Source organism: Magnolia sinica, chromosome 19 (genome assembly GCF_029962835.1).
Source record: "Magnolia sinica isolate HGM2019 chromosome 19, MsV1, whole genome shotgun sequence".
Taxonomy (NCBI): Eukaryota; Viridiplantae; Streptophyta; class Magnoliopsida; order Magnoliales; family Magnoliaceae; genus Magnolia; species Magnolia sinica.
In genome coordinates this window covers 10,833,714-10,855,828 of record NC_080591.1, presented here as the reverse complement: position 1 = coordinate 10,855,828, position 22,115 = coordinate 10,833,714, and the positions used below count along the sequence as shown (strand labels likewise).

The window sequence follows — 22,115 nt, the reverse complement described above, 5'->3', positions numbered from 1 at the left end:
TATGTTTGGCTGGGCTTGATGGCCCTCAGGCTTCAAAAATAGATTACAACAGGCCGGGCACGGACCCGAATTACAGGATTTTGGGTGGCAGTTATGACCAGTTTTGAGAATGGCAAACCTAAGTCCAGCTCAGGCCCTTTTTTGGCTACTGTGGGCCATACTTGGAGATGAGCCTGATAAATAAATGGGCCATTGAGAATCTGACAGGAAACGGAAAAATAAAATAAAATCCAAATCAAAATAAAGAGAGCGTGCATACCTGGTGATACCTCAAAAACATGTTCTCTTAGAAGCCTAAAGTAGAGAGCTGTAGAATGGATATCACCCTCTGTTACCATTTCTTTCTCACCCATGTATATGGCCTTTAGCTTACCGTCGATCTCCTTCTCGAAGAGACGGCCCACCCCTAGACGCTGGAGATCGTCGATCAACTCGAGTTGGGCTAGTGGCCCATCTGCTTCTTCAAGACAACGTCTCGCAGCTTCCTTCAGCTCCTCAATCCGTTCTGCGTAAACTTCACCCTGCGTAACAATCTCAGTTGTCTTTGTCATCCACACATCCAACCATGTATGGAAGAAACGAAAACGGGCACCTGTTGGAGTGTCATGCATTGTAGGACTCATGACCCACTACGTGCAAGATATTTGTGGGATCCAAGCCACTCACTTGGTGGGCCCCATCTGATAAGCCACACGTTTGCATCAGATGTGGACGGCCGGTCGATCTCTTTCGACCAGTCTGGTTTTAGGTAAAGCTGAAATGGGCTGATGCAAGCGTGTGGCTTATCAGATGGGGCCCACCAGGTGAGTAGCCCGATCGATCAGTTTTCCAGCTTGGCTTGGGCTTCGGTCATTTAAGCCTGGCCTTTCAGGCCCAGCCTGACTTCATATGTACATGTCTTATGTATCCTACAAATATGAAATTCATACGTAAATGTCTTCCTCAGTTCGGCAATCCATGCGCTTGAGTGTGAACCGCTGATTTCGTTCCTCTAGCTGTCTATTCTTTCTACATGTGTGGCCCACTTGATCAACGAATAAATTAGGAACATTCATATGCGAAATAGAGATTTTATCAATTATCAGGCTGGGCTGGGGTCGGATTGGATCTGGCCTGGCGCTGCTAAAAATTTTTGGGCTCATGCTTGGGCTTGGGCCTTGTCCATAATGTGTGCCTAATCTGGCCTGGCCCAAACCCGGCCCATTTCTACCCCTATTGTTTTCGGGTTGCATCATCTGGGGCTGAAAGTCGGGTGGGTTGGCTTGGGTTGGGTCGGGTTGGTGCTAAACCCTAGCCTAACCCAAGGTTCCTATACTCAACCCAACATCGGGTTGGGAATTCTCAACCCAAGGCTAACCCAAAGCGGACTTGGTTGGGTTGGTGGGATGGATACATGCTAATATTTTTATTATTATATTAGTTTATTATATTTAATTTCAATACATGTCTTTTTTTTTACCTATTATTTTATTAATTATACATATAATTATTTATCATAAACAATTTCAATTTTCTAAACAAACGAGTTAAAACATAGGACAATTACTTCTTTAAAAGTCATATCGTGTAACACGCAATCTATTTGGAAGAGAGAACTATGGTGTATCTTGTTAGCCCGAGTCATTAGAAATGACATGGACCAATGAAACCCGACAATATTAGAATTTCATGTTCCTTCAACACAGACAATTATCATTTATAAGTAACTTATATATCCATCCGGTTCGGATTGAGTCAGGCAACTCGAGACCTTAAATTAAGCCCAACTCAAGTTTTATCAAGTTGGTGTTTGTATAGCCCAAGCCCGATACTGAACCCAATACATCTTGCCCAAGCCCAACCCAACGTTGGGTCAGTCATGGGTCGGTCGGGTTGAACTCACCTGACTTTCAGCCCTAGCATCATCCACGCCAAGGATTGTGAAAAGGGCCGGGCTGGAATGTTCAAGCCCATATATTCAAAACATTGAAATTGCCGAGCCCAAGCCAGGCCCATTTGGCGAAACTGATAAGTGGCTTGGATTTCAAGCACTTGTGCCATGTTGTAACAGTTGGGCCACGACAGACTTGCGGGTCCCACCAGTGGGGCTCTACTGATTGTCGTTAATCACCTTGTAATGGCTCTTTAATGACTGTATGAAGTCATAACTCCAGATGGTTGGTTGGTAATTCCCCGATCGTCTCAAAGTGGGCGGCTCGGAAATTTGAGCACTTGCTGACCGTCTGATCTTCCTGGCCATATTCCCATGGCCCCGAGCTGCTGGGATCATAGGACTAAGTGGTGGTAAACGTGCAAGAGAGCAAGTGGGAAACTGGGAGAGGAGATTAAGAGCCATCTTAATTGTGCTATGATTGTTGAGAGTATTAGACTAACCTCCTTTGGTACCCTATATATAGAGCTAGTCACGAGGGGAAGCGGATTGGCTGTTGTGTTAACGTCACCAAGTTCTGTGGGTGCCATCATAAGGTATGAGTTATATCCAAACCGTCCGTCCACTTGGTAAGCTCGGCATAAACCTTAAGCCTTTTAAATTACTCATTTCTGGGATCAAGATCTAAAATGATTTAGCCAAATGGATGAACGGTGTATACGATAAATGCATCATCGTGGGGCCAAGATCTAAAATGATTTAGCCAAATGGACTCACGACGGCCCCGTTTCGGAAACGGATTGGCTACTCCCCGTGCCACCAGTCCGGTGGCTAGTGATCGGTGCTCTGTGGGACCCACCACGATGTATTTGTTTCATCCATTCCGTTCATCCATTTTTATGAATCATATTAGTTCTTTATACAAAAAATAAGAGGGATATAAATCTCAGGTGGACCACACTACAGGAAAACAATAGTGATTGGATATCCACAATTAAAATCCTCCTAAGGCCCACTGTACTGTTTACATAACATCCAATCTGTTGATTAGGTCATAAAGACCTAGATGAAGGGAAAAAACAAATATCTGCTTGATCCAAGACTTTTAGGCTTCAAAAATATTTTAACGATCGATGTTCATTCAACACTGTTTCCTGTAATGTGGTCCATTTGATATTTGAATATATCTAATTTTTGATGACATACTATAAAAATATATGGACGGCATGGATGAAACAAATACATCATGCGGGACCCACAGAGCACAGGGGGAATAGCCAATCCGATTCCGTTTCCCTCGTTTTCCCTTTTCGCTGCCACATGAAACGCATGTCACTGCCACGTGTGCGAGGTAGGTGCGCAGATCCGAAATCTCCATACCTTTTACGCCATCATTTTTCTTTTCGCCATTAGATTTAGTGTATCTTAACCTTTCTTTTCATGCCCCTATTTGCATTTGGACTCATTCACCTCCACATCACCTATCTGGACCGTCCATTAGACTCAGTCCACACGTCACCTATTTAAACCGTCCATTAGACCCAGTCCACTCTTCTGAGCTTCCTTGAAAAAATCATACTCATTGGATGATCCAAGACTGTAAATTCAGTGGCATGCAAAAAATGGATAGACAAGATTGCTTTCAGAAGATAGGTCCGGTGGCAGATGGTTAGGGCCATCTGATTGGTGCGGATTCTGTGGAGCGGATAAAGTGTGGGCTGAAACTAATGTACGGTCCAAACAGGTATGCCGATGATACCGAGCCAAATGCAACTAGGTGCATTGGAGGTTTCGGACGCGGGCCGCCACCAGCCAGGTGGCTAGTGGTCGGTGCTATGTGGACCCCACCATGATGTATGTGTTTTATCCACGCCGTCCATCCATTTTGAAATATAATTGTAGGGCTTCATCCCAAAAATAAGGTACATATAAATCTAAGGTCGACCACATTATGGGAAAACAGTATTGATTGAATGTCCACCATTAAAAACCTCCTGGGTCCCACTGTAATGATTATTTGATATCTAACGTGTTGATTATGTCATACAGACTTGGATGAAGGGAAAAAATATATATCAGCTTGATCCAAAACTTTTGTGCCCCCAAGAAGTTTTTAACGGTAAGCGTTCAATCAACACTGTGCGGTCCACTTGAGATTTGGATCAACCTCATTTTTCGGCTTTCCATAAAATGATCTGGAAGAATGAGTGAACGGCATGGATGAAACACATACATCATGGTGAGGCCCACAGAGCACGGCAGGGAAGTAGCCCATCCTTTTCCCGATGTTTCACATCTGACCCTACTAGATGAATTTTAAATAAGACTCGTGTTCCAATAAGCTGTCGATGGGATAGGGTGTGTATCTTGGCCATTCATCAGGTGATCTAACTCGCCAGTAACCCAAAGCTCCATGGAGCCACCACAATGTTTCTGTTATATCCACTTCATTGGTCGATTCTGTTAGCTTATTTTAGGGCATGATCAACTAAACATGAGAGATATCTAAAACTCAAGTGGGCCATTCCACAGGATCAGTGCAGATGGAGACACCCACCGTTGAAACCTTCATGGCCCACCGTGATGTTTGGATCCATCGAACCATCTGGATGAAAGGGAGTACATCAATTTAAACCCAATCCAAAAACTTTTATGGACCTGCCAATGTTTCACAATGAGCGTTCGATCACTACTGGTGTAGCCCACTTGGATCTCCTTAGGCTTGTGCTGTTGAAAACAATGCTACGAGAAATATTCAAATAAGATAAAATTATATACATATATATATATATATATATATATGGAAAAAGGTACTATATGCTCGACCTTACGGAAGCACTCAGTAAGGTCGAGTGCTGCCAGCTTGCTTGCCGTCGGATGGAGCCATTTTGAAACCAACGGCTATCCGTTTACCGTAGTAGAACCGGTCATACCGGTTTCATTTCGGGCGAGGATGTACACAGCCCTTCAAATAGAAAGTTTTACTCAACTGAAGCCATACCCGTGCAGCCCTCTCTCTCTCTCTCTCTCTCTCTCTCTCTCCCTGGATCCCCAAAGCAGCTACATCCCGTGCAGCATCTCTCTCCCTCAATCCCTAACACCAGCCACGTCCGCCTCCACCTGTCTCTCTCCCTCTCTCCCTCAATCCCTACTACCAGCCACGCCCGCCTCCACCTGTCTCTCTCCCTCTCTCCCTCTCTCCCTCAATCCCTACTACCAGCCACACTCGCCTCCACCTCTCTCTCCCTCATTCCCTACCACCACGTCGTGCAGACCTCAGATTGAGCGTTCAGGTAAGGCCTCTGTTTTTTTTTTTTTTTTAATATTTTCTTCTCTTTTTTTTTTGCCTCTGTTTTTTGGTATTTTCTGTGTTTTTTTCCTAACCAGCACCATTCATATGTGGGATGCACCGCATCTTCTTCATTCATTGGAAGATGTTTTTAACCATATTTAATTTTATGTCCTGCATCAAATCCACTCATCAGAAGGGCCAGACTTGTGTGAGGAAAATGATCAGTTGAAAAATCACCAATTGTCCCAGATTGTCCCATCAGAAGGGCCTGGCTGCTGGCACTGGGCAATGTTCACATTGAGTCCCACCTGGTAATGGCCCGGATCTCCTACACGTTTGCAACACAAGCTGTTGCTGCAGTTGCTTCTTCAGTCTAAATTCTCATGAGCGGAATCATATGATCCTACACCGACGCCCTGCACAATTTATTGGGCTTTTGAATCTCAACAGTTTGCGCGCATGGTTCTCTAATCCAAACCATTGGTGTTTTTCGTCCTACTGTTTATTGACATGCCACCAAAATGTCGCAGATTGGAATGTCGAAGTCACCGAACTTGGGCCTTTACTCAATTGAATGGAGTCAGTTGTTGTATCTCTCTTTTCAACCATCTATTTGCTGGCAGCAAATCGAAACTCCTCTTTGGACAAGAGCTATCAAAACATAAAACCAGACCAGGACTATTTCACAAATTTCCACATGAATTGGACAGATCGTTTAGGTAGGTTAGATGAGGTCAATATTCCTTGGAATGTTGTTCACATGGGATGAACAAGATCTATTCTCTTTGAAATCACTCGGAGTAGGTTTTGTTTTGCTCAACAGGGCCTAGGTATCGATTCCACCAATGTTGTTTGTTGGACAGCATTGCCATAGAGATTCTAATGTATGATCATCGTCTTGCAAGCATGCATTTCATTCATATGCAGTCAGTCGAAAGAATGATTACTTTTTAAGTGAAGAAGCCATCTAGAATTTAGGACCGTCTCTAAAATTGCTTGGTTTAAAGACACTTTAGAGACGGCCGTAAACCGTCTCTAAACTTTTAGACGGCCCTTGACCGTCCTTATTATTGTCTTGAAAATTTAAACGTCCACAAATCATTTGAGACGGTCGAAAACCGTCGTTAACTGCAGATAAAAGACGGCCATTGACCGTCTGGAATAAGAGACGGTCCATGACCGTCTTATATGCTGGAATTTGAGACGGTAAAAAACCGTCCCTATTAGAGAAGGTCATTGGCCGTCTCTTACTGGTAATTTGAGACTGTCAAGGACCGTCTCAATTAGAGACGGTCGTTGACCGTCTTTTCCTGTAATTTAGGACTGTTAAAAAGAGTCTGGATTAGGGACGGTTCTTAGCTGTCTCTGTTTGAGATTATCAAGGACCGTCTCTATTAGAGACGGTTATTGACCGTCTTGTATTGGTAATCTGAGACTGTCATGGACCGTCTCAATTATAAACGGTCAACGGCCGTCTTTTACTGCTTTTGCAAGGTAGGGAAAAAGAACCTGCATTAGGGACGGGCCTTAACAGTCCCTATTTGAGACTGTCAATGACCGTCTCTATTAGAGACGGTCCTTAGCCGTCTTTTTGTGGTTATTTGAAACTGTCAACGATCGTCTACATTAGACTAATGCTCAACTCAAACATTAAAAACAAAAAAAAAAATTATGAATTTCGAAAAAAAAAAACGTTAAAAAGCTTATAAAAATAACTAACAATGTTTAAGAAAAAAATTTAGATTTTGAAATAAAAATTAAGAACTTTTAATAAAGTTGATAATTTTGAAAAAAAAAATTCGATAAGAAAATGATATTTTGAAAAAGAAAATTTTAAAAAATAAACAAAATTGTAAAAAAATTGTCAAATTGTAAAAAAATATATTTTTAAAAAAAGAAAACTAGATTTTGTATTTTGAAAAGAAAATTTAAAAAGTTGTATAACAAAAGTGATATTTAAAAAATGATATTCTGAAAAAGAAAATTTTAAAAATTAAACAAAATTGTGAACAAATTGACAAATTGTAAAAAAAATATATTTTTAAAAAGAAAACTAGATTTTGTATTTTGAAAAGAAAAATTATAAAGTTATATAACAAAAATGATATTTAAAAAATGATATTTTGAAAAAGAAAATTTAAAAAATTAAACAAAATTGTGAAAAATTGACAAATTGTAAAAATATATATTTTAAAAAAGAAAACTAGATTTTGTATTTTGACAAGAAAAATTAAAAAGTTATATAACAAAAGTGATATTGAAAAAATTATATTTTGAAAAAGAAAATTTAAAAAATTAAACAAAATTGTGAAAAAATTGACAAATTGTAAATTTTATATATATATATATATATATATATATATATATATATATATATATATATATATATATATATATATATATATATATATATATATTAAAAAAGAAAACTAGATTTTGTATTTTGAAAAGAAAAATTAAAAAGTTATATAACAAGATTTCGATAAAAATGATATTTTGAAAAAGAAAATTTAAAAAATTAAATGAAATTGTGAAAAAATTAACAAATTGTAAAAAAATTTTTTTTTTTTTTTTAAAAAGAAAACTAGATTTTGTATTTTGACAACAAAAATTAAAAAGTTATATAACAAAATAAGATTAAAAAAATGATATTTTGAAAAAAAAATAAGAAATTAAACAAAATTGTGAAAAAATTGAAAAAATGTAAAAAAATATATATTTTAAAAAAGAAAACTAGATTTTGTATTTTGACGAGAAAAATTGAATAAAAAAGGATTTATACCAAATTAAATGGATGTGGCCTACAATACACAAGGTGGGATTAAAAACATGTAAACGTGAAAAGAAAAAGAAAAAGAAGAAGAAGAAGAGTGTTAACTCGAGGTTAAAAAAATATACACGTTTTAGTTTGTGGAGTGCAAATCAAAGTTCCTTAATACCTTGGTAAAAAAAAAATGGTCTAAATTCAACGGTAATATCAGATGGTTGAGATTATCCAGTCATTGTGATATTAAAATAAGTGTTCTACCCAACATAATAGATGTGCCCTTCAACATAAGTGCAGACCAAAGGAGATTGAAGCATATAGATGTTTAAAAAGAACAGTACAAGTCAATGTTCTTCAGGATAGTCAAAAAGAAAATGGTCCAAATTAATCCAACGGCAATTTCAGACAGTTAATATCATCCAATCATTGTGACCTTTGGAGAGGTAAATTTATTTCATTTGTTGCCAATATTATGAATTGGTTCCAAATGCATACATTTGTATAGGCCATTCTCATGTTATCATTTTTCGGCTATTAACTCGTCTCCAAAGCAATGAGATGTAAACTTGCACAGCTTAGATATGTTTAAGCTGCTTGTTAATTAAAAAGGAATTTGAATATAGTTTAAGCCAAATGGAATCTAAAAATAAAAAGAAAAAAAACAGACGACCGGCATCCATCAAATCATACCAAGTCCACCAATCAGATTTTGTATTTTGACAAGAAAAATTAAAAAGTTATAACAAAAGTGAGATTTAAAAAATGATATTTTGAAAAATAAATTTTAAAAATTAAACAAATTTGTGAAAAAATTGACAAATTGTAAAAAAAAATATTTTTAAAAAAGAAAACTAAATTTTGTAAAAAAAAATGTTAAATTTATTTATAATAAAAATGATATTTAGTTAAAAGAGAAAAATATATATTTTTTGAAAAAAAAATGTTAAATTCATTTGTGAAAAATAAAATTACTAAATTATTAGGCACATCCACTAATTGAACCTTTAATCGCTTTTGGACAATCTAATCAGTTCAAATTGAAGAGTAAATAACTTCGGATGTTTAAATCAAATTTCACCGAAATTGTTGGTCAATCTTGTATGCCCAATATCTTTCTCATATATATGTAGCTTGATTGAGGCGAGTAACTAGTCAAATTGAGAATTAATTAGTAAAATAGAGTGAATGAACTAGACATGTGAAATGGGCCAAATATTCGGTTAAAATTGTGACCCAACTTATAATTGACCTTGTGAGAACCTAAGAATTGATGTTAGTAAGTTTTGTGGGCCTCGTCATGATGTGTGTCGAACATCAACATCGTGGATTTGATGTGTCCCATTTATAGTTATGAGATATCTCAAAAATCATCGGTAAACGAAACTCGAGTGGGCCATACCATTTAAAACTATGTGAAGACATCCTAAAAATATAAAAGCACTTGGTGGGGCCCACATGAGTTTTGGATGCGGTTGAAACTTGGTCCGACCCCTCATCCAAGTGGGACACACATAATGAGTGGGTTGGATATGTGAATCACATTTAGGCAGCCCAATATATGATTATGAATGTTTTAAGGAAACCTTTGTCCACTACACTTAAGTGAATTACTCGTTACCTTTATCAAAGTAAACTCGTGGGGTTCACCGTTATTTATTTATTTTATCCACTCCATTCATCCATGTTAACAGATAATTTGAGGTTTAAAGAACAAACAGGAAGCATATCCAAAGCTCAAGTGGACCACACCACAAGAAATAGTGTGATTGAACCTCTACCATTTAAAATTTCTTGGTGGCTATAGAAGTTTTGGATCAAGCTGATGTTTGTATTTTCTATTCATTTATATATTTTTGATATTATGAACAACCTTCAACTGTTTTTGGACAATCTTATTAGTCCAGATTGAAAAGTAAATAACTTCGGATGTTTAAATCAAAATTCACTTAAATTGTTGATCAATCTTGTTTGCCCAATATCTTTCTCATACGAAGTATGATCGAGGCGAGTAACCATTTTTGGATGTTGGTCGGTGCTCTATGGGTCCCACCATGATGTATGTGTTTCATCCATGCTGTCCATCCATTTTTACAAATCATATTAGGGTCAAATACTAAAAGTGAGAGGGATATAAATCTCAGGTGGACCACACCACATGAAAACAATAGTGATTGGATATCTATCATTAAAACCCTCCTAAGGCCCACTGTACCTTTTATTTGACATCCTATCTGTTGATTAGGTCATACAGGCCCAGATGAAGGGGAAAAAAATATCGGATTGATCCATAACTTCATATGGCCCCCAAAAGGTTTTTAATGGTCGACGCTCATTCAACACTGTTTCTTATAATGTGGTCCAGTTGAGATTGGGATATACCTCATTTTTTGTCTCATACCATAAAATAAAATGAAAAATAGATGGATGGCAAGGATGAAACATGCACATACATCATGGTGAGGCCCACAGAGCACAGACCATGTGATCCATGACCGCTCGTAAGAGAGACTCACTCTCTGTCCTCTCACACAGTCTCTCTCTCTCTCTCTCTCTCTCTCTCTCTCTCTTGATGCATATCCAAAGCTCAAGTGGACCATACCACAGGAAACAGTGGGAATAATGATTTCCATGGTTGAAATCTTCCTATGACCTATAGTGATTTTTATTTGTCATCCAACCTGCTCAATAGATCACAAATACATGGATGAAGGGAAAACTAAAATATCAACTTGATTCAAAACTTCAGTGGCCTTACAAATTATTTTAATGGTAGACGTTCAATTTATACTATTTCCTATGATGTGGTCCACTTCAGATTTTTATAGGCTTCATTTTTGAACTTATGTAATAAAATTATATGTTAAAATGAATAGATGGAGTGGATAAAATAAATAAATTATGGTGGCCCCCATAGGATTTACTCTGTACGCTTGAGAACGATTGACTACTCCCCTGACACTAACCTATGACTAGTGTTCAGTGCTCTATGGCTCCCACCACGATGTATGTGTTTCATCCATGCTGTCCATATATTTTTACAGATAATTTTACATTATGAGACCAAAAATGAGATATATGCAAATCTCAAGTGGACCACATTACAGGAAACGTGTTGAATGAGCGTCGACCATTAAAAATATGATCAATAGGCATAAAAGTTTTGGATCAAGCTTATTTTTGTTTTTTCCCTTCATCTGGTCCTGGATGACCAAATCAACAGATTTGATGTCAAATAAACAGTACAGTGGGCCTTAGGAGGATTTTAATGGTGGATATCCAATTACTATTGTTCTCATGTGGTGTGGACCACCTGAGATTTATTTCCCTTTAATTTTCGGCATAGGGCCTAATATGATTTGTAAAATTGGATGGACGGCATGGATGAAAATCATACATCATGGTGGGGCCCACAGAGCACCGTCCAATCTCGCCCAAATTTGGGCGCGCGCTCAAAAGAGCCGCGCGCCCACATTCCCTCATCTCTCTCTCTCTGTCTCTCTCTCTCTCTCACCCCTGCCCTCCCTCGGCGAGGGCTCTCTCTCTCTCTCCCTCGCCGTCCTCCCTTCCTCGCCGCCCTCTCTCACTCACGCGCATCCTCTCTCTCTCTCTCGGTCCGCTCTCCACCGCGCCCTCTCTCTCTCTCGGTCCGCTCTCCACCGCGCCCTCTCTCGGTGCTCTCTCTCTCTCGGTGCTCTCTCTCTCGTACATCCACATGAGGTATCTCTCTCTCTCTCTCTCTCTCTCTCTCTCAATCTCAAGACCGATTGAAACTATTTGGTGATTTAGGGATTTGGGGATTTAGGGATTTGGGGATTGGGGATTTAGGGCCCGTTTGGCCGGGTGGATTAGAAGGGATTGAATGGTATTAGGGTGGATGGCATGGTGATGATGGTGTTGTCAGTGGATTGTCTTGAGATCCATGGGATTGCTATATCACTGGATTGCTATATCCAGTCTGTTTGGCACGCCCGGCCAATCCCGGGATTAAACCTTCCCATCCCTTCCAATCCTTGGAGCCAAACACGTCCCTGGCAAATTTGAACGGATTAGGGTGGATTGGATGGGATTTAAAGGTAATAATGATTTTGTCAGTGGATTGTCTTAAGACCCATGGGATTGGGATTAGATCATGACTCTGTTTGGCACGCCAGGCCAATCCCGGGATTTAACTTCTAATCCTTTCCAATACCATCCAATCCCTTCCAATCCGACCGGCCAAACGGGCCCTTAGGGATTTTGGGATATGGGGATTTTGGGATTTTGGGATTAAGGTGGGCCCTACTGAGTTTACTCAGTACAATAAGAGCGTACTGAGTAACTCAGTATGCAATCCGATTTCGTCTGCAGCACCACCATGATCTATGGCCCCACCATGATGTATATATTGTATCCATGCCATTCATCCATTTTTACAGATCATTTTAGGGCTTTATCCCAAAAATTAGAGCCGGTGCTTTTGATCGTTTGAAGCAGAATGCAACTAAAGCTAAGATTCCTTTTTATGGAACGTACAATGTCTGGATCTTATCTGAGCCATTTGGGGGAGGAAAGTCACCTGTTTGGGGTGAGAGGATTTTAATACACCAAAAAAAAAAAAAAAGTTGCCAGCAATTTTATGTGCATAGATGGTTCTCCTACACAATAGGAAAAAGACTGGAGGATTTTTTGAATGTAAATTCTAAGGACCTGTTTGGGTTCCACTTTAAAATGAATTCATATCTTTTTAGTCGATCTCTAATTCATATCTTATAATTACATGAACTTGGATTACACTCTAAAATTCAGTTTATGTAATTCACATTTCGGATCTGACATTAATAGAGATGCAGAACTTGTACAAGCACTTCTGCAGAAATTTGTCTGATATGTGCTCATGCATAGTATCTTTAAGCTGACTGTTCCAAGATTGTATTCCTCCTGCCTGTTCTTGGCAATGCTGGGAGCAATACATTGAAATCATACATGACGAACAGGGTATACTATTTGCTGGAAATTCATTGAAGCAGAAGTGGCAGTGAGTTTCGCGACATTGTTTCAATGCAATTGCAAAACACTGTAACAAGAAGCATACACAGATTTAGTGTACTAGGTCTTAACCAATCAGACATTTTGAGAACTGTACAATGTTTGTTTTGTTATTCATCCCTTAAGAACGAAATAAAAATACATATAAAATCTTATTGGGTGCAAAGGAAATGAGGATTTGCAAATGATATTGATTTTTTGCTGTTGTATACTCATTCCTTGCTCATTCTATTGCCTTGGTTAAGGAAATGAGTACAGATTTTGCTGATTGGTTTCACTTGTGTTAATATCTTGATTGATTTTGGTTAAAAAATGAACTGTGCTTCTCTTAATACGCTGTTTTTCTTGTTGGTTATTCATGTTTTCCCTGAAATGATTGGATTTTGTTGCAAGCAAGGAGATTTGAGCTGTTTTTTGTCCCCATGAAGAACTGCTGAATCAAACTGTAGAATCTTGAGTTAGCTCTTCTTCTTCTTCTCTTTTTTCTAATCGACAATGAAAATTTCATTTCTCAAAAAGAAAAAGAAAAAGGAGGTACCTATCCATTGAGGCAACTGATAGGACAGCAGAAATGGATCGAACATGACCAGTCATAGCATTGTTTACAATACAACCTTCCACCACAATACTGAAAAGAATGGGAAAGAGGATCTCATTTCCTCAGACCCCTGGAATTATCGAATGTTCAGTCAAATGTCTAAATGGACCTGAGATCTCTTTGCTTTTCAGAGGCATTGGGTAGATTTTGGTATAAAACAGTCACCAAACTCATCAGTGTACATGTTCATTTATGTGGACTGGGCAATTTTTGACACCATCAATTGCTTTATCACTCTACCTGATGATTTGACCCACTTGATCACCAAACATCAGGCACCCCTAATGGTTTTCTCAGATGACCTAGACATGTGACTGTGCGTTGCCTTCGCAAAGCTCTGTAAATATAAGAAAAATTGCATGGCTATCTGCATTCTTACAAAGTGCTCTGTAAATACAAGAAAAAAAATTGCATGGTTGTCCTGTTCAAGATGCTATTTTCTGGATACATACAAATGTGATGTAATCAGCAGTTGCAGGATTTTTCTTGACATCACAGTGTGACTTTTTCTTCCTTCATCAAACTGATCTGAATCCGATTGGTTCATGGAGATCCTGGTTAAGTGTCTTTATTTTCAAGTTCTTTAGCTTTGCTGTACATTCTGTCTGGAACACTGTTAGGACCTGAACAAAAAAGGCCCTTGTTTGCTTTAAATGAAATGTTTAACCCGGCCTGGATCCCAAGAAAAATAGCTGGAAAGTTATGGGGATCTTTGAGAGCTACTGTGCTTGCATGTTGTACATGTGAAGCTACAATTCTCTTGATCCTTTGATGTTTGATTTTTTAGGGATCCAAGTGTTGCGGTTGTGCATAGAGGTCTGTTTTTTTTTCATTATATAGCTTTGTATTGAGGGGTTAGTTAGGGCCATCCCCTATCTAGGTGTATCTATTTTGTTTCATGAAATATACACAGCAGTGGCAGTGTGGTATTATTATTTATTATCATGACTCCCTTATAAAAATTGAATGTGATTTTATTTTTTTTTCGGTGCTGATGCCTCAAAAATTTTGAATCATAGGTATGAGTTCAAAAGCAACCATGGAGAATGGGTCATCACAGTGAAACCCGATTTAGGTCCTGGAATATTTGAACGAGTTCCAAATATGTACATTAGTTCCAAATTTGTTAATGCTGCCAGTGCTGCTCGTCTTTTGGTCAGATAAAATATGTTTATGTCTACATAACACTGCTTGTTTCATTTTGTGCTTTCCCTAACATTTTCACATAAAAAATCATTTGTGCTGTATCCACAGCTACATGGAGTCAGACCCTGTAAAAATTGCAGCAGAAGGTGTAGAACGGTTTAAGAAGGAAAATTGTGATCTGATAATTGTAGACACAAGTGGACACCACAAACAGGAAGCGGCTCTGTTTGAAGAAATGCACCAAGTGTTTGAAGCAACGGTATTCATTTTCTTATTCTAAAGGTTTATCACTCTTATTCATTTATGTTGGTTGCCAACATGCTATCTATATCACATTTAAGTTCCTTGATGTTGTAGAAACCAGATCTTGTTATATTCGTTATGGATAGCAGTATGATATGTTCGTGTGATGTCTGGACATTCTCTATAGGTATTTCACACCCTTTTATCATACTTATCTGCAAAATGCACTTATCCACAATGCCTTCAAATTGATTTTGATATATTCTTTGGTGACATCAAGATCTTATATATATGGCTTTTATCATTTATGCAAAACACGCTTATATATAGTGTTTCCAAATTGATTTTGAAACCCAGCATTGTTTTAAGAAGAACCTTCATTTTGTTTCATGAATAGAGGATGGACAAGTGATGAGTTTTTTTGTTGTATTAGAAAGAAAATTTGTTAGGAGATGTCTGAGTGAGGCACATGGCATAATTGTGAGTCCATCTCTCCATATGTCACATTGGTTATATATGAAAAGATCATCAACTATCTATCCTGTTTCAATCTAGAAAAAAAAGAAGCAGTATTTGGTCTAGCTGGATGTATCTGACTAATAAATTGAACCTTATTGATAAATTGGAAAATTTTTATTTAGTAAATGTTTTCTTGATTTTTTCTTATTCCTTATATTGTTTTCCAGTTATATTTGTGTTGGTTTCAGAGTACAAGTAGCAATAGAAAGTGTTGGTCGATTGTGGCTTATAGACAAAGGGATGAGTAACCAACAATACGAATATGGGAGGCCTTCTCCAGGTATCCAGATGCTTTTAGATATAATTATGTTGTTTTTAAATGTATTAGCTCGAAATTGATGGAGTAGACCCGGATGTGCGTGAGCTATCCGGATGTTTAGTGGGGGTCCCTAGAAGGTGGGAACCGTTATGACCATGATGAAGTTGTCCATTTCCTATGGACAAAGATTGGAGTGGCTTGGCCATTTGGACAGTGCCATGTTTATGTATTTAATACAAATTGATCGAGCAGACCTGTGTGGCGGAGCTATCCGGATGTTGAGCGGGGGTCCCCGGAAGGTGGGAACCGTTATGACCATGATGAAGCGTCCATTTCCTATGGACATTGGAGTAGCCTCTGGCCATTTGGACAGGCCATGTTTATGTATTAACTCGAAATTGATGGAGCAAACCTGGATGTGCGTCGGAGCTATCCGGAAGAGCGGGGTTCCCTGGAAAGAGGAAACCGCTATTATGACCATGATGAAGCTGTCCATTTTTTATGGACAACATTGGAAGGGCCTGGCAATTTGTGTCGGATGGCCGTGTTTATATCTGTATTTGCAGGGACGATACCCTTAACCTAAACCAAAACCTATGACCTAAAACCTTAACCTATAACCTAAACCTCAACCTTAACCTAAACCTAAACCTAAACCTAAACCTTAACCTAGACCTATAACCTATAGCCTTAACCTAAACCTATAACCTATAGCCTTAACCTAAACCTAAAACCTAAATGTATTCTCAAATCCCTAAACCTAAACCTACACCTAATCCTAATCTCAACTCCCTCACCTAAACATAAACCTAAACTTGAAAACCAAAACCTAAACCCGAACCCGATTTCCTAAACCTAAACCTTAACCTATTCTCAATTCCCTAAACCAATTGCTTATAACCTAAACCGAAAGCTAAACTTATACCTTAACCTAAACCTATAACCTATAACCTAAATCAAAACCACGTTTCCCTAAACCTAAACCTAAACCTATAACCTATAACTTAAATCAAAACCAAAACCAAACCTAAACCTAAACCTAAACGTATAACCTATAACCTAAACTTAAACCTAAAACCTAATGTATTCCCAAATCCCCAAACCTAAACCTACACGTAATCCTAATCTAAACTCCCTAACATAAACCTAAACTTAAACTTGATAACCCAAACCTAAACCCGATCCTGAACCCAAACTCGATTTCCTAAACCTAAATCTTAACCTATTCTCAATTCCCTAAACCTATTGCTTATAACCTAAACCGAAACCAAAACCTATACCTAAACCTAAACCTAAACCTAAACCTATAACCTATAGCCTAAACATAAACCTAAAACCTAAATGTATTCTCAAATCATTAAACCTAAATCTGAACCTGAACCTAAACCTTAACCTAGACCTATAACCTATAGCCTTAACCTAAACTTGTAACCTATAGCCTTAACCTAAACCTAAAACCTAAAAGTATTCTCAAATCCCTAAACCTAAACCTACACCTAATCCTAATATCAACTCCCTTACCTAAACCTAAACCTAAACTTGAAAACCAAAACCTAAACCCGATCCCGAACCCGAACCCGATTTCCTAAACCTAAACCTTAGCCTATTCTCAATTTCCTAAACCAATTGCTTATAACCTAAACCGAAAGCTAAACTTATACCTTAACCTAAACATATAACCTATAACCTAAATCAAAACCACCTTTCCCTAAACCTAAACCTAAACCCAAAACCTATAACTTAAATCAAAACCAAAACCAAACCTAAACCTAAACCTATAACCTATAACCTAAACCTAAACCTAAAACCTAATGTATTCCCAAATCCCCAAACCTAAACCTACACCTAATCCTAATCTAAACTCCCTAACCTAAACCTAAACCTAAACTTGATAACCCAAACCTAAACCCGATCCTGAACTCAAACCCGATTTCCTAAACCTAAACCTTAACCTATTCTCAATTCCCTAAACCGAAACCAAAACTTATACCTTAACCTAAACCTAAACCTAAACCTATAACCTATAACCTAAACATAAACCTAAAACCTAGATGTATTCTCAAATCCCTAAAACTAAACCTACACCTAATCCTAATCTCAACTCCCTAACCTAAACCCGATCCCGAACCCGAACCCGATTTCCTAAACCTAAACCTTAACCTATTCTTAATTCCCTAAACCAATTGCTTATAACCTAAACCGAAAGCTAAACTTATACCTTAACCTAAACCTATAACTTATAACCTAAACATAACCTAAAACCTAAATGTATTCTCAAATCCCTAAACCTAAACCTACACCTAATCCTAATATCGACTCCCTAACCTAAACCTAAACCTAAACTTGAAAACTCAAACCTAAACCCGATCCCGAACCCGAACCCGATTTCCTAAACCTAAACCTTAACCTATTTTCAATTCTCTAAACCTATAGCTTAAACCTAAACCTAAAACTTAACCTAAACCTTAACCTAAAGCTATAACCTATAACATAAACCTAAACCTAAACCTAAACCTTAACCTATAACCTAAACCTAAACCTAAAACCTAAATGTATTCTCAAATCCTTAAACCTAAACCCAAACCTTAACCTAAACCTATAACCTATAGCCTTAACCTAAACATGTAACCTATAACCTAAACCTAAACCTAAAACCTAAATGTATTCTCAAATCCCTAAACCTAAACCTAAACCTAAACTTGAAAACTCAAACCTAAAACCGATCCCGAACCCGAACCCGATTTCCTAAACCTAAACCTTAACCTATTCTCAATTCTCTAAACCTATAGCTGATAACCTAAACTTAAACCTAAACCTAAAACTTAACCCAAACCTTAACCTAAACCTATAACCTATAGCATAAACCTAAACCTAAACCTAAACCTCTAACCCGTAACCTATAACTTAAACCTAAACCTAAAACCTAAATGTATTCTCAAATCTTTAAACCTAAACCCAGACCTTAACCTAAAACTTAACCTAAACCTATAACCTATAGCCTTAACCTAAACATGTAACCTATAACCTAAACCTAAACCTAAAACCTAAATGTATTCTCAAATCCCTAAACCTAAACCTATACCTAATCCTAATCTCAACTCCCTAACCTAAACCTAAACCTAAACTTGAAAACTCAAACCTAAACCCGATCCCGAACTCGAAACCGAACCCGATTTCCTAAACCTAAACCTTAACCTATTCTCAATTCCCTAAACCTATAGCTTATAACCTTAACTTAAACCTAAACCTAAACCTTAACTTAAACCTTAACCTAAACCTATAACCTATAACCTAAATATAAACCTAAACCTAAGCCTAAAACCTAAATGTATTCTCAAATCCTTAAACCTAAATCTAAACCTTAACCTAAACCTAAACCTAAACCTATAACCTATAGCCTTGACCTTAACCTATAACCTATAACCTAAACATAAACCTAAAACCTAAATGTATTCTCAAATCCTCAAACCTAAACCTACACCTAATCCTAATCTCAACTCCCTAACCTAAACCTAAACCTAAACTTGAAAACTCAAATCTAAACCCGATTTCCTAAACCTAAACTTTAACTTATTCTCAGTTCCCTAAACCTATAGCTTATAACCTAAACTTAAACCTAAACCTTAACCTAAACCTATAACCTATAGCATAAACATACACCTAAACCTAAACCTGTAACCTATAACCTAAACCTAAACCCAAAACCTAAATGTATTCTCAAATCCTTAAACCTAAATCTAAACTTTAACCTAAACCTTAACCTAAACCTATAACCTATAGCCTTAACCTAAACCTGTAACCTATAACCTAAATAAAAACCTAAAACCTAAATGTATTCTTAAATCCCTAAACCTAAACCTACACCTAATCCTAATCTCAACTCCCTAACCTAAACCTAAACCTAAACTTGAAAACTCAAACCTAAACCCGATCCCGAACCCCAACCCGATTTCCTAAACCTAAACCTTAACCTATTCTCAATTCCCTAAACCTATAGCTTAAAACCTAAACTTAAACCTAAACCTTAACCTAAACCTTAACCTAAACCTATAACCTATAGTATAAACCTAAACCTGTAACCTATAACCTAAACCAAAACCCAAAACCTAAATGTATTCTCAAATCCTTAGACCTAAATCTAAACCTTAACCTAAACCTATAACCTATAGCCTTAACCTAAACCTGTAACCTATAACCTAAATATAAATCTAAAATCTAAATGTATTCTCAAATCCCTAAACCTAAACCTACACCTAGTCCTAATCTCAACTCCCTAACCTAAACCTAAACCTAAACTTGAAAACTAAAACCTCAACCCGATCCCGAACCTAAACCTTAACATAATATCAATTTCATAAACCTATAGCTTATAACCTAAACTTAAACCTAAACATAAACCTTAACCTAAACCTATAACCTATAGCCTTAACCTAAACCTGTAACCTATAACCTAAATATAAACCTAAAACCTAAATGTATTCTCAAATCCCTAAACTTAAACCTACACCTAATCCTAATCTCAACTCCCTAAACCTAAACTTGAAAACTAAAACCTAAACCCGATCCCAAACCCGAACCCGATTTCCTAAACCTAAACCTTAACCTAAACCTATAACCTATAGCATAAACCTAAACCTAGACCTAAACCTGTAATCTATAACCTAAACCTAAACCTAAAACCTAAATGTATTCTCAAATCCTTAAACCTAAACCTAAACCTTAACCTAAACCTATAACCTATAGCCTTAACCTAAACATGTAACCTATAACCTAAACCTAAACCTAAAACCTAAATGTATTCTCAAATCCCTAGACCTAAACCTATACCTAATCCTAATCTCAACTTCCTAACCTAAACCTAATCCTAAACTTGAAAATTCAAACCTAAACCTGATCCCGAACCCGAACCCGATTTCCTAAACCTAAACCTTAACCTATTCTCAATTCCCTAAACCCATTGCTTATAACCTAAACCGAAACCTAAACCTATACCTAAACCTAAATCTATAACCTATAACCCAAACATAAACCTAAAACCTAAATGTATTCTCAAATCTCTAAACCTAAACCTAAACTTAAAAACTCAAACCTAAACCTGATCCCGAACCCCAACCCGATTTCCTAAACCTAAACCTTAATGTATTCTCAAATCCCTAAACTTAAACCTACACCTAATCCTAATCTCAACTCCCTAACCTAAACCTAAACCTAAACTTGAAAACCAAAACCTAAACCCGATCCCGAACCCGAACCCGATTTCCTAAACCTAAACCTTAACCTATTCTCAATTTCCTAAACCTAAACCTAAACCTAAACATAAAACCTAAATGTATTCTCGAATCCTTAAACCTAAACCTACACCTAATCCTAATCTCAACTCCCTAACCTAAACCTAAACCTAAACTTGAAAACCCAAACCTAAACCCGATCTCGAACCCGAACCCGATTTCCTAAACCTAAAACTTAACCTATTCTCAATAATTCCCTAAACCTTTTATCTTGTAACCTAAACCTAAGCCTAAAGCTATACCTAAACCTATAACCTATAACTTAAACCTAAACCTAAAACCTATTGCTTATAAGCTAAACCTAAACCTAAACCTAAACCTTAACTTAAACCTAAATGTATTCTCAAATCCCTAAACCTAAACCTACATCTAATCCTAATCTCAACTCCCTAATCCAAACCTCAACCCGATCCCGAACCCGAACCCAATTTCCTAAACCTAAACCTTAACCTATAACCTAACATAAATCTAAACCTATTAACTGCACTTATAACCTAAACCTATAACCTAAACATAAGCCTAAAACCTAAACCTAAACCTAAAATCAAAATGTATTTTTAAATCCTTGAACCTAAACCTACACCTAATCCTAATCTCAACTCCCTAACCTAAACTTAAACCTAAACTTGATAACCCAAACCTAAACCCGATCCCGAACTCTGACCCGATTTCCTAAACCTAAACCTTAACCTTAACCTATTCTCAATTCCCTAAAGCTATAACCTATATACTAAAACCTATAACTAAAACCTAAACCTTAACCTAAACCTATAATCTAAGCCTAAACCTTAACCTAAACCTAAACCAAAACCTATAACCTAAACCTTAACCTATAACCTATAACCTAAATTTATAACCTATGACCTAAAACCTAATCCTAAACCTAAACCTAAACCTAAACCTAAAACCTAACACCTAAAACCTAAAACCTAAACCTAAACCTATTTTAATGATCAGTTTTATTTTTAATAAGTGCTCATTTTTTTGGAAGGAGTTTATGCAATTCTTCATGATTCTGAATTATAATGTTTTGTTGGTTAAATTTTTTTTTTTCAGGTGAAAGACAAAGAAAATTGTTGCTGATTTTTTCTTTTTTAATTTATGATGT

At 37.2% G+C, this 22,115-nt stretch overlaps 1 protein-coding gene across 4 annotated transcripts in view; it reads right to left on the bottom strand.

Moving 5' to 3' along the window:
- The window catches only part of LOC131235053 (monoterepene synthase TPS1, chloropastic-like), a 49,859-nt gene that overhangs the window by 14,806 nt on the left and 12,938 nt on the right, over positions 1 to 22,115 (bottom strand). For 3 of the 4 annotated variants that reach the window (XM_058232150.1, XM_058232149.1, XM_058232146.1), the window contains exon 2: positions 260 to 521. In XM_058232150.1, the coding sequence (XP_058088133.1) occupies positions 260 to 521 (262 nt within the window). Of the gene's footprint in view, positions 1 to 259; positions 522 to 2,110; positions 2,345 to 22,115 lie in introns of those variants that run through there. The other variant, XM_058232147.1, reaches the window with a different exon arrangement.